This window comes from Corapipo altera, unplaced genomic scaffold (assembly GCF_003945725.1).
Source record: "Corapipo altera isolate COAL_440 unplaced genomic scaffold, ASM394572v1 22b, whole genome shotgun sequence".
NCBI classification, from domain to species: Eukaryota; Metazoa; Chordata; class Aves; order Passeriformes; family Pipridae; genus Corapipo; species Corapipo altera.
This window is the reverse complement of record NW_020884876.1, coordinates 8,652,671-8,666,885: the sequence shown is the minus strand read 5'-3', so window position 1 is coordinate 8,666,885 and position 14,215 is coordinate 8,652,671. Positions and strand designations below refer to the sequence as shown.

Genomic DNA, 14,215 nt, shown 5'->3' with positions numbered 1-14,215 from the left:
TTCGCTGCACCATGGTGGTGATTTACTTTGTGCTTATTTGTGGGTTTTTGGCAATTGTTTCAAAAGCTTTACTTTCAAACAATTTCTTTTAACTGGCTCTTTTGGGTTCTTTCTGTGTATCTATCTAGTTGGCCACATAAATCAAAGGGTGTAGTTGTGAGCTGTGTTTTCTGTACCTTTTATCTGTTCTGTCAGTGTCTGTCTGAGAACTACAGCAGTGTTATTAAAAGGAAGAGCTTACTATGACATGAATCAGCCATGTTTTTTTAAGGAGCTTGGTTCAGGCGAGAAGCTGTAGAGTTCGGCTGGAAACTGATGTGAAAGATCATCTGCTGGAAACAGCTTTGTACCTACAACACAACTAGGACATATTGAAAATATGTACAGAAGGCAAAACCTACAGTCATTTATGAAAATATATATGGAATTTAACTGTAAGGAAGGCTGATTTTCTCAGTTTTCTATGTTTTATAATTTTTTTTTTACAATTACGGAATTTCTCCCATAACTTTTTGTTTACTATTGGACATAATTGTTTATCATTAATTACAGTATAGTCTGTTTAAACTGTTCAGCATACTGCTGTCCTTCACAGCACTTGCAAAATAAATAGTGACCACATACAAATGTCTAATTAAATCACTCGCCATGTCAACTGATACCTCTGAATTTGCTTAAAATGCCTTGCTAGATATGAGAGAGTTTTGTTGATAAGTTACATGAACTGAGACAGATTGAAAGGTAGTTTTTGTTTCAACTCTTTGCATTTAAAGTTTAGGTTTGATTTGAGGGTTAATAAGTTAGCAACTTGATCTTCATTCTGAAAAGGGAAACAGCTGTACTGGAAACCCAGAATATCTTTAAGAAATCTTTTGCCATGGATTTGTTCTTTTGATTGATACCTGAGTAGATTTGATTGTCATTAGAATAGAATAATATCTTACTAAAATCAAGAGTGGTTTTGTTTGGGGGTTTTTTTCATAAGGAGGAAGAGCAAAATTCTGATTCACATGTAAGCCTAAAAAGCTTATTTAAAGTCATTAGAGAACAATAGTTCCTCAGTTTGCTCTTGTAAAGGCCTCACCCTATTGTGCGTTTCTCTTCCCTGAGACAGTTAGGAGAAAAGTATTTAAAAGCTGTTTTGGAAGCTTGGTTCCCTGTTCTTTTCCTGTCGGTCATAATCTACGTATTTCTTATATTTGATAACAGATCAATTAATTGATATGGAGACAAAAATTCATCTGGTGACCTACTGCTTTATTTCCCTATTGCTCTAAGGCCCAAGCTGCAAGAGCAGGCAGAAGTCTGTAAGAATTTTTCGCCTTAACTCTAGTAGCCAGAATTAAACTCCTTTTTCTAAAAGTCAAGGCTGTACAGTAAGCATCTCACTTCCATGTGTTCCATGGAATTTGATTATTATGATTTACTAATAAAATTGTGTATTATTTCTCATTTTTCTTAGCATTTTTCTCTCACCTGGTCACTTTTTTGAGGTCTCTTCCATGTATTATTTATTCAGCCTCTTTCCTGTGCAATTCTAGCATTTTTCCCACATGGTTTTCTTTTCATGTCACTACCCCTGTTCCTTTTTCATTTCCTCCAAAGCAAGGCATCTTATCTGAATTCTTTCAAATCTGATGAGACAAACTCACTTATTTGTGCTTAGAAGTTTTACATTGTTTTCCCATTCCTAGCTTATCTTTCACAGATTTTATTAATGTGGCCTTGTGTTCTCAGACAAGGTTGAGCATGAAGAAGTTGGTCAAGAATTGAATTGCTTATAGTGAACTAGTTTTGGGGACCTTTCAAACTGCTTTCGGATTTGTAAATTTGCAAAATGTTCAAGGGACACTGTTAACCTCTGCAAGTTCATGACAAAAAAATTCAGTTGACTTATTTAGTGCAGAATTTTTCCCCTGGCTCTTGGAATTGAGGAATTCTGGTGGTTTGCTCCTTCTTTATGAATGTCAGCTATATGTCAGTAAAAGTCAGGTTTAGTAGTAAAACAGCCTTTAGATGCTATTTTATTTATTGGGCAGAAAGGCAGTTTTTTGCAGCAGTGGTTGTGTCAGCTGTAAGCATTACATAATCATGACTTGAGTGTATTTTTTCAGGTTAAAGGTTTTGAAAGTTTAGATTTTCTTAACCTATTCAGTAGTAACTGTGCTTCTAAAATAAATAGCTTTGGGAAATTGTTTTTCTTGGAAGTGTTAAGAAATAAAATCAGAAGACAAAGAAAAACATACACATAGCTCACTCTGGATTAATGATTTTGGATAGGAATCAAAATTATCTAACACCTGAAAATGCTAGGATATCTGTTAAGAAGTCGTACATCAGACTCTGCAATGCATACTGCACTCCATAAATATATGGTATGAGAACATACATTAACACACTGTCATTCTGACTGAACTGGGATTGTAGAACTTAGCTTGCATCTGAAGCATGGTTCTTCTTTTTCACAACATTTATTTATAAATCACAATTTTTTCAGTCAAAATTAAGTGGCTGTCTGTATTTGGTAGGAACATAAGGTGCTGGATTAGCAAAGCAGGAAATGGCATACTCTGCATCATTTTACCTCTGTTTTACAGGCAGGTTTTGGCTATATACTCAAAGATTTTTCAGGTAAATTCCATTTCCCTGTCAGCATTTTGAAAAGCTGAATTCTTTTTTTCTCTCTGTAAAAACTCTTTTGGCTGGACTTCTCCATGTTTGCTTCAAGTTTTGTTTTCTTTCAATGAAAACCTGAATTCTCTGTATAAAGTGCTATCCTTCAATTTGTGATCTGAAAACATACTTCCCCACTGATTTTTGTGAGACTGTCTGAAGCTAGGAATAATTATGTAACTTTCTCACTTCTGGCTCTAAATAAGGATGAAAGGTGATTTCATTTATGAAAATGCAGAAAGTCTGTTCTGAAGCAACTGTGACTTTAAGTGAAGCCTGTGGTCTTGGTAATCCCCAGCCTCAGGGAGCATTGTTCTTGGGATACTACTATCCCCCAGTGGGAAAAAAAACCCACAGTCCTGCAAAATATATGAATCCCACTGTGGTGAAGCCAGGCCAGGAGCACACAAATGAAGACTGCATTGTTATATTTGGAATCTGCATAATGTAAGCTGAGTGTCATTTTTATGTCTCAAGTGAGCAAGCTTTTGTCATTTCTCACAGTGTGATAGCAACTTTTCCCAGTTTGATCTCCAGGTAAATTGTTGGAAATAAGTCAGTGACGTTTTACCAATGAAGGATTTTGTTTGTATTCATAGACCTCAGGTCCTAAAAAGAGAATATAAATAATGTCTATTAGTATCCTTGCTAACTACTGTGTGGATTAGGCTTGGGTGGAAGGATATGGCATTTGTGTAATACAACAGCAGGATTGTAAGTACACTATTGCTTCTCATTCTTTCTGTGTGCATAGTTACCATAATGTGTTTTATGTTATCTTTTTTATTTCTTTCTCTTGTAAAGCAAAATCATAAGTATTTACCCCATCAGGTAAAATTCCAATTTATTTTAGCAGTGTTTCTATATTTTTTTCTTTTCCTCTTTCTTCTTAAATCTCTCTGGGGTTAAAGAGGCCGCTATTAGGAAGGTTGTTAGTGAACTAGTTCCACTATAGCTTTTTTCACTGAAGCTCAGGTTCAGCTTTCATAAGGTGATTAAGCTTCCATAACTCAGTTGAAAACTGGCAAAGTGCAGCTTACTTTGTTACTTAAAATGTCTGCCTTATGGATGGCAGCATCATCATTGGTTTTCTTTGATACAGATTAATTTGTTTTCCCAACCTGAGCTCTTTCACCCTGTATGCTTTTGTAACTACCATCGTTAACCAGGCCCTTATATAGCACTGGACAAGAACACATTATCACTGTATGGTATTTAAATTAAGCAGATTTTGCCTGCCATAATATTAACCACATGTTACATATGTACTAAAGAGGTTAACGGAGTGGTTGCAGGCTGGACGTGTCTGTGTTGGAATACTTCGACAATCAATTCCAGCTAATGGAAAAAATGCTTTAAAAGTGAACTGGTTCAGTTCCCATAGTGAACAACAGAGAGTGGAAACAACATTTAATAAACCCTTCAGAAGTAAATCTTGCAGTTTTTCCTTTCACCACCGTCTGAAGAAGAAATGTCCTCTTTCTTCTCAATGGACAGTATTTATTGCCTGCAGTGTATTTGCTGTACGGTCTTAGGTATCAAGAGAAAGCTCTTTATGTTTTTGGACAAAAAAATTTGAAAAATATATTCTGTTCATGTGTCCTCTAAGACTTATGTTTTTTTGACTTTGCTTTTTTTTTTTTAAACAGCAGGTTGACCAAAAATAGCCAACAGTAAGATTCCTTCTCAACTGCCCCAACTGTCTGGTTCCCAGAAAGCTGAAAAAGTTTCAACTATGCACATCTTGTTTTATGAAGATGGATGCTGGAAATTAAGATCTTTGTTGTACTTGGATTACAGGGGAATGTTGCATTTTCTGATTTAGCTGCGTGCCACCTTCATTTTATAAATTAGGGCACTTAGAAGATTTGACAAACGTAACCTTTTACTCATTAAAATAATATTTTTTTTTTGTTTGGAGTTTTGGTGTTTTTTACTTCAGAGTTCTCAGGCAGAGTTGAGGGCTTGCAATAATATTTTTTCTTTACTAATTAAGACGATTATATACAGATTTAAATTAAGGAAAAGGGTTTTTTTCTATTGATAAACCTTGCTGAAAAATCCAAAGTTTATTTTTCATTCGAGAATTGGCATAATTTTAAATGCAAGGCATATTTGTTGTGAACCGTGAACAGTCTTTATGAAACCTGAAGAAGATTTGTGAAAACAGCCTGTGATAAAAATCACACATGCTTCATAAAACACTACTTGATAGATATCACTTGCACCATTAAGAACTAAACAACAAAGGATGTAATTTCAGTTCTGGCATGCAATATTAATCGAAAGGCTTTAAAACATCTTGTTGATAGAAACTATGACAAAATGATGTTGAAGAATTACAAAACAGGGACATCTATCTTAATCAGATTTTCAAAGTAAATGCCATAAAATAGAAAGTTATGTTATCTATCTTCACAGGGTCACATATCATATAGGGTATAGCTTTTTAGCTTGTTTATTCTGAAAATATCAGGGAGAAAAAATTCTGCCTTTGAAGTAAGTTTGAAGCTCAGTTCATATACTTTGTAAAAGTTTTTTGTGACTAGATTAGTAACTGGTGGTTTCTATTTCTGCAGTAAGATTTCTAAGACATTATGGAGAACTGAATTATAAAACAGAGCTGAGAATGCTCAGGTATTATCAGTATGACATTGTTGAGGGGAAATACTATGCTCAGTGGATGTGAAATAGAAAGGCAATGTTACAAGTGTACCTTTAACAGGAAATACAACACTCCTGTAGACAGCACAACTGAAAAACATTGGTAAATATATTTTTTCTTCAGTTCCTAAAGCCTGCATTTTTTTGTGCATGACTTGTTTCTTTGTCTTTGTATGTGTCATCATCATGGCTGGGCTTCGTGAACGAAGATTTGGGAAGGGCTCTACCCACATTTGCTACAAGCGCATTGGTGGCTAAAGAGGCCAGTGTGAGATAGACAAGTCTGGTTGCAAAAGGCACAGCAGAAAGACTCCTTGGATGGTATCGGCAAGACACGATTCTTTCTGCGTTCTTTGTGTGTATATTTAACTGGTAAAGAGCAGCATCCTTATAGGGTGTGAGAAACTGTCAACATGTACTTTGTGGTTTAAAATACCAATGTTGCATGTTAGGGACTATCCTACTGCCCTCCAGGGAGCTCCAGATACTTCTCTCATCATTTGGTCTTAGGCAGATAACTTGCTACATGTGAACAATGGGATCATTTTGAGTTTCTCCACAATCCAATAAGTCTTTCCTCCCTTTCTGAGCAGAAGTCTTTATTTCTCTTTAAACAGTAAAGAATGTTGATATTTAATGGAGAATGTGTCATGCAAATAATAAAAATCATGTTTTCTTCATTATTTCTACGAAACTTAGGATCATAAGCAAGGCAATGCAATCTTTCAGAGCATATCCTGCATTATATTCGCTGGTAGTTTCTCACTCCTAGGTAGCTTGACAGATTGTTAGACCCTACAGGTAGTGTACTAATGAGGAAACAAACATTGGCCCACTTTGATCAAGCTGCTTGTATGACTTTTTCTCATTTTATATTACAATAGTATACTGACACACAAGATGTGTATCTTGATCAAAGTGTCCTTGTCACTTCTCCTCATTCTTGTCAATATGCATCTAACACAGAAGCACAGAGTGCTTCAAGAGGAAGTCAGCAGCAGTGGCTGTGGGTTAATTCTGTTTCCATCTGTATGTCCATTATTTGTAAACCAAGCACAACAGAATGGTGCAAGCTGACAACAAATCCTAGTGAAAGGACTCTCCTGTGGTAGTAGGCACTGTGTCACCTCATTCCTTGTGTTGAGTGTGTGGTTTGGATCGTTAAAGCAGTTTGGAGAGTAAAACCAATTTGGACATGGATAAGATTAAGCAAATATTTGGGATTAACCACAAAATGGGCACATACAGCAAGATATCTTGGAATACCACTATAGCTTGTAGTAAATGATCAGAAAGGAAACTTTGAGTCTTGCACACCTTGGCAGGAATAACTGAAGTGAAGCAGTACTTCATTCAAAAGACAGATTTGCCTATTTACAAATTAACACATAAATACACCGTTTTTTTTCTGAACCGATAACCTTCTTTGTGTTTTCATTAATACAAGACAGCTTCTCATGACAGGTGTTCTCAGGGCAGAGACTTCTGGAGTGACTGATTTTACTTGCCCGCAGAATTGGTGAAGCCCTGGCCATTGTAGTCCAAGTAGCTTGTCTTACCCCTCTGTAAGCAGGCACTTAAAAAAGAGCTCCTTTGGGAGCTCTAGGAATAGTTATGCCATAAATACCCACTCTTTTCAATTTACAGGGATTTCCAAGATAAATCCCACTTCTGCTTACAGTACTTTGGAGATATGACCGTGTGTCAATTAGGTAAAATTTCAAGTCTATCAAAGTATTTTATTGAGGAAATCAAACCAGTTCTTACAGAAATTACTTTTGACTGCATGCAATCAAGGGCTAGCAGACCAGGGAGAAGCGACCTGGAAACAAAAAGTTATCTTTTTTGTTGCCAGTTTTCTGAAACACTCAGTCTACTCTGGATGCTTACTTATGGTATATATTATGGATATTTCCTTTACCATGGCAGAGACTCTTCTGAAGAGAGAAAAAAAGAAGCAGTCTGACTAGAAAGAGTTAAGACTCTCACAGACACGGATATTGAATTACATTTTGTTCACATTTGAAATGTTTATATTATAATGGAAGACTGCTTTTGTCATGGAAACTCAAAAGTTCACATTAATTATACACTATTAAAAAGCCTAATCGTTATCAAATGGAAATCACTCCTTTTCCCTAGATGAGTAGCTAGTTGACAGGTCAGTGATCTGTCTGTTATAGAAAGGCTATCATGCAAAATATAAAACAAATTACCTTTTTTCATAGATACTTGGTCTGCTTTTCTCCTTCTGAATTAACCCCTCTCCCTCACGTGACCATAGTTATCATAAATGTCTCTCCTTTGCACTTTCACGTGTACATTTTTTCTGTATTCTTTCATATGCTATTCAAATTCTTTAACAATTAAATGATAAAATTAATTAAATGTAAATTACTTTTTGAAAAAAAAAGAGAAAAGGGTTTTGTGAAAGGCTACAGATTTGTATATAATTTACGTCTGCAATTAAAATGGCTGCTTTGCTTCAATGTGGTTCCCTAGGGTAAATAACAATTTAAAAATGTTTTGAAAAAGTCATGTAACTGTAGCAAGACAGCTTTCTACCTGATTTCTTGTGACTTTTCCGAGTTCTGTACATATGTTCACATGCATAATTATCTGGTGCTGATGTATGGAGCACATGCCTCAAAAATGTGGGATTTGTTTGTTGCACCTGAAGAACTTGAACACACAGGCTAGTTGCTGGGCCAACTTACATTTGCTTCTTGCTGCAGAATCTTCTCTTTAAGATTAATGAGATTGCTCTACAGTCATTAAGGTCTAGACCGAACAAGACCGTTTTAATTAAAACTTACCATTTTTAGAGATAACCCTACCTGTACCCATACCTTATTTTTGGTGTAAATTAGACATTCCCATTTAGATTAAATCAATTACGATGGCATTTAAAATCCAATTTAAAGCAAAGCAACTGTACCTTTCTGCAATACTTTTAAAGTATTTCAACACAATTGCACTTTATCACATTTGAATGCTCTTTCTTCTTGTTGTGAGGGCCCTGGCCAAGTCCCAGGGCTGCTGATCTTTTCACTAACCAAGGGAAGAACTGTTTCCTGTAGGATTCCCATTTTCCAACAACCTGGTTGATAAAGAGAAAGAAGGAGTTACAGGCTCTTGAGGAGGACACTACAGGAGTAATGTCCAGTGCTGCAGAGCTCATGAAGTATCTATCCATCTGTGTCATGAAACTCCTACTATGCTTATCAACTCCTTAAGTATGAAAAGCAAAAAAACAGTACTTTTCTGTCTGTGATGCTGATTTCTCAGGAGAGCTGTGCAAATCACTTAACATATATGCCTCAGTTTCCCTGCATATGCAGTGAGAATAGTTTCAGTATCACAGGGATGTTGAGAGGCTCATACCATAAAACCAACAGCTTTGTGTGAAAGTTACAGTAATACTGAAAGCTGTTCTTTAGCTATTAACTCCTTAAAAGAAGAGTGAAAAAAGGGAATTTGGCTCCAGCTTAAGAACAGCATTCAAAACATGACTATTGTGATGATTTTATCTTCCTCACAAATCAATGGTGCAACACTGAAGTTTCTGTTAGAAATTGCGTGGCAAATTGCATGGAGTGGGAAAATCTGGCAAGTTGAAGAAAAGATTGGAAGAGCAGTCCTCAGCTATGTCACATTCAGAATGACAGTGTAGGACAAGAGGGCACGGCCTTAAGCTGTGCCAGGGGAGGTTTAGGTTAGATATTAGAAAGAAATTCTTTACAGAGAGGGTAATCAGCCATTGGAATGGGCTGCCCAGGGAAGTGGTGGATTCTCCATCCCTGGAGGTTTTTAAGATGAGGCTGGACGTGGCACTTTGTGCCATGGTCTAGCAACTGTGGTGGTAGTGGATCAAGGGTTGGACTTGATGATCTCAGAGGTCCTTTCCAACCCGTCTGATTCTATGATTCTGTGAAATGTAGAGAAATATTGATTTTAATTCTATTGATGTATGGAAGATCTAACTTTAAGCGCAGTTGTACCTGTAGCTCTTGCACAGTTAGAAAAGAAATAAATTATTCCAGATTTTTCAGTCTTTTTTGATTTTGTGGAAGCTGGTTATTCCCTGCCAGTTGAAGCCACCCTCAGACACTAGAAAATGTCACCTGGCAGCATCCAATGGAGAGAGACAGTGGGCTTTGAGGACATATGATTTTTGCCAAATTGCACTTGCTATGGTCTTCTAGCTCCCTTCTAACCTCTCTTAATTTATTTTATGTGTTCCTCTGTGTCTTCAATGTCAGTAATGTTATAGTAGAAGGGCCTTGTAGGTTCATAGTAAATTTCTGTGGGAATAATCTAAATCCCCAATAGTTGCCTGAGTAGCTGGCTTATGGTCTGGGTAATACAGTTTCACTCTTCCAGCATATTATCAGTGCACTTACTAGATCTATGCATTTACTCAGGCATTGCATAAATATCCTTCACAAAAAGATATCCGTCTTCCTCGCTGGTAGGTGGGAAGGCCTGCTGTCTACCTGAGGCAAACCTGCAGACCTGGCATAGTCCCCTTACTTACGCCCTCATTTGGGCAAGAGAACAATGTTAACTAATCCTCTGCTTTGGTCTTTACCAGAGGATAGTGCAAGATCTTTAGCACTGAAAATTATAGACTGAAAGATTGATTTTCAGCTGAGATTGTAAATGAGAAGTTAATGAAGAAGTAGGATGTGAGAATTAACATTTCAGCCAGTAGGAGTTGCAGAGGAGGAGGATTTTGCACTGATCATGGCAATGCTGTCCAACCAGGCTAGGCACTTAGGAGTCAAAAAGGGGAATAACAAAGAAAATTCAGATCCTGAGAACAATTTAGATTAATTTATTTGATTAAAAATAATGTGAATTATTTAATTCAACTTGTAATTTTTCTCTTGTGTGATTAATCATTTATACATATACATTTACATATACACGTGTAAATATTTGCATAGACACATGTGCAGATATCTATATTTTTATACACGCATGCACCTGTATATTATAAAATATAAGGCCTCTTTTCACTCTGCACCAGCAGATAAATAGCTTGTAATCTAAATCACATAAAATTTTAAGTAGACATGGGGAAAATTCTTTGCTAATGTTGGTCTGTTAACTTTCCTTTAGCTGGCTTGTTGAAATTTGGCTTAAAGGCCTTGATAGTGATTGTAATCGTATGCAGAGACACCCTTTTTTGTGGTGTTGGTGAAGATAAAGTTGATCAGTTGTATCCTACCTGAAAGGTAATTTTTCTTTAACATGTTAGGGATTTGGTGTTGAAAACCTTAATAGCAATGTAAACGCAGTCATTCTTTTTGTAAGAGATTCAGCATTGCCATTGTTTGTGACAAAAGTCATGTTGACCATGCAAGATCACTGGAAAAGAGAATGGCATTCTCAGAAAGAAAATTCTTTCAAAGACAGGGGGTTTTTTTGAGCTTAGCATGTCTATTCCTTAACATTCTCAATTTGTCTTCTGTTCACAACCTGGGCAATTACTCACAGTTAAGTGTATTTTATAGTAGTCACCTGTAAGTTATTGGAAACATCTGTTTCAACAGAAATACTGTTCCTGTGTTCTGTGTACCAAGGTATTATTATTGAGTTTGTAACAATTTGCAGTTATAACCAGTTCCAAACAGGGAATTGCTTATGCAAATCAAACAACTAATTTAAAGACTACCTGAAAGCATCTACACTATAAGCAAAGTATATTTTCTGCTTTGTATAACACTTGCATTTATTTTATTAAGTGTGTTCTGCTACATTAGTTTAGGAAATAGGCTGCAGTTTGAATCCCATATTGTTAAGTGTTACATATTTAAGTGTCATCAGTCATTGCTAAATCACGATAAAATAAGTGTCTAGAGGTTTCCTTAATTTTTTGTGCATTGTATTGTATGGCAAGGTTTGTCTTCTATTTATCACTTATTTGCCACTGATTTTACAGAACAGATTGTTAAAACCTAATATTGATTGAGGTATTTGATTGCGGGTTTTGCTGTTTGGAGATTTTGGTTTTAAGCTTTATGAGCATTGTGTGCTTTGGTTAATTCAAATAATATTTCCTTTTGTTTTGATGGCCTGACTCTCTTATCACCTGTGACTTCCTCCAAACTGTAGTTATATTGCATAGTGTGAAATTGGAAAATCTGTTCTGTGTGTGTTCTAATGGATGTGACGGTCATTAAGTATATGAGTCTTCTGACGTTGTAATCAGATGTGAATCAGTCTGTTAAATATCCATGAAGCAACATCTGCTTCACAGAGTGACCTTCTGCTAAAGAATATTTAGCATCTATTAGCAGATCATAGTGCAACTCTGTCTTATTTGAAATGCACTAAACTAGAGTAGTCTACTGCTGTTTAGCAACTAGCTTGTAATAATTTATTGCAGTTAAATAAAGCTTAAAAAACTCCATTAAATAATTACAGGGATTATATGCATCTTGAAAACCTTTGTGTTCTACTAAAATTGCCCATTTAATTTCAGGGTTGGTTTGTTAAAAAAAGCTGAAGTCTAAAGGCACATTAGGGGATCTGTCAGATGCTATTTTCTGTAGGTGTTAATAAAACCAGATTAAAAAAAACCCCTCAAACAAATTAAAACCAAAAGCAATTTTACCATCTGTTGTATATTAATTAGGACTTGGTGTATCAAGGGTAAACTTGCTCTTGGAGAATGTCACCGAATGTCTGCTAATAGAATAATATGCAAATATATTAGATGATAGGATTATGTTGAATTTCTCACTCTGTTTGGTTGTAGCAAATGCTGAGATGTTTTTAACGAACTTTAATTTTCTTTCTTCTTAGAACAACCTCCAAATAACCAAGGCCAGTCGACCCTGCAGCCTTTGCCACCTTCTCACAAGCAACATTCAGCACAGCATCACCCATCCATCACCTCACTTAACAGAAACTCACTGACAAACAGGAGGAATCAGAGTCCGGCCCCGCCGGCTGCTTTGCCCGCCGAGCTGCAAACCACACCTGAGTCAGTCCAGCTGCAGGACAGCTGGGTCCTTGGCAGTAATGCACCACTGGAAAGCAGGTAATTACTTAGGTACTACTACAGACTGTGGCACTTCTAAAGAAAACATCTAACTTAATGAAAGTTGACCAGCAAATAAACTTCCCTTCATTCAGCAAACAAAACTGAAAACTTCTCAGTACTACAAAATCTGTCCTCTCTCTGAAATCCACAGTGACTTTCTTCTCCCTTATCCATGCCTAGTGCAGAGTAATTGGACTCAGAGAGTATATTAATTTTTCCAGACATGCATTTTCCTTCCTGTTCCATAATCTGTGACTTTTGACTGTTGAAAGAAATTTCTTTTCTTGCTTGCCAGATATGTTATGTGTCAAATGTATACTGTCATACAGATCAAATGTCAAGGAACTTTCAGTAATTCTTTGTAACTCCTATAGTTGGTACCTTTAAAGAAATACTTACTTATGTGAGGCTAGGTGTTTTTTTACAGATGCCTAGGATATGATGAGACAAAAGAACTCAGTTCTGGTGTAATGATAAATTTGTCCTCCCTCTTGATAACTGGCTCTAGGAAAGAAGCAGCTAATACAAAGGGTAACACTAGCTTCTTTAGATGCAGAATGATGTATGATGCAGAATGACCTATAAAAACATGTGTAGGAATGATCTATAAAAAATGAATACTGGCACAGAGCTGAATTTACCTACAGTGATTAATTAGTACTCATGTAACAATCAGCACTCATTTTTTATTAACGAAAGCCATAATATTCCAATTTAGTCATCAAACTGAGCATTTATTACTATATTGAAGTTGACAGAAATTCTTGAAAATATTTGTGAAATCGATTCAATTCATTCTTTGAATCCTTTTAAATTATGTTTTGTTGAGTGTGACTATTTTAAAACATACACAACCTTAGGATTCTCTTTTAGATAGTTTTTGTCCCCATGAGTGTTTCAGGCAACTCCTCTGTCAGGCTGTTGGGAATGGCTATTCATTTTCTTAGTTTTCTTGGGCCCTCCTGTATTGCTTATCAGTCATAGACACTGTGGAGTAGCATTCTGCTGAAGAAATTTCACCATCATACTCAAAAAGTTTAGTACATAAAGAAAGAATTTTCTTATAGAACAAGTTTGTAGTGGAAAAACGATGTTTGATGTTTTCCTTATGCTAGTTAATCTTAGATAGACCAGTAATGTCTTCAATGTTTGCTTCTATTGTCATATATGTGTTTATTGTGTTTATGAAGACATAGGACTTGAATGAGAATGTCACTTCTAACTTGGAGCAAATATTTTTTGCAGAGTAAAGTCTTTTCATCTTTTAAATGTTCCTGATGAAAAGCTGAGCATATTTGAGTGTTTGAGTTTTTTAACACTTGAGAATAAACTGAAATGTAAAAATTTCACATAAAAACTGACAGAACCCTGCTACTAGTGTTTCCTATAGTCTCAATTGGTTGGAACTCTGGAAGTGAAGAACCCATCTTATTTGTCATTCATTTTTCCTTTTTTGGTTAAAGTTCCCTACTGAGTGTGATTTTTAGTCTCAGTTTCAACTACGTAAACAACTTTGTAATAGGTCTCTTTCTTCATCCTTTTCTTAGCCTACACATTTATTTACTCTTTGACAATACTTTAGCTTATGCTCATAATCAGCTTTTTTTTTTTCTCCCCTCTCCTTTTTTTTTATCTGTCTTATATGATGGCCATTTAGAGGTGCAGAATGTGAATGTCAGCGTATATACACAGCACAGTTATCTTTCTGTCTCTATAGGCTCATACTGGTGATGGGTGGCGTAAAAATGACATACAGCTCCCAGTCATCTGTAGCTGGGTAGTGAATTGGCTGGCTTTGTGTATGTGCATGTAGGTGAGAGGGAT

At 36.1% G+C, this 14,215-nt stretch overlaps 1 protein-coding gene across 8 annotated transcripts in view; it reads left to right on the top strand.

The window, feature by feature from the left end:
• TENM3 (teneurin transmembrane protein 3) overlaps nucleotides 1-14,215 on the top strand; it is a 1,300,501-nt gene that overhangs the window by 1,152,918 nt on the left and 133,368 nt on the right. For all 8 annotated transcript variants that reach the window (XM_027636350.1, XM_027636352.1, XM_027636353.1 and 5 more), the window contains one exon: nucleotides 12,151-12,388. In XM_027636350.1, the coding sequence (XP_027492151.1) occupies nucleotides 12,151-12,388 (238 nt within the window). The remainder of the gene's footprint in view (nucleotides 1-12,150; nucleotides 12,389-14,215) is intronic.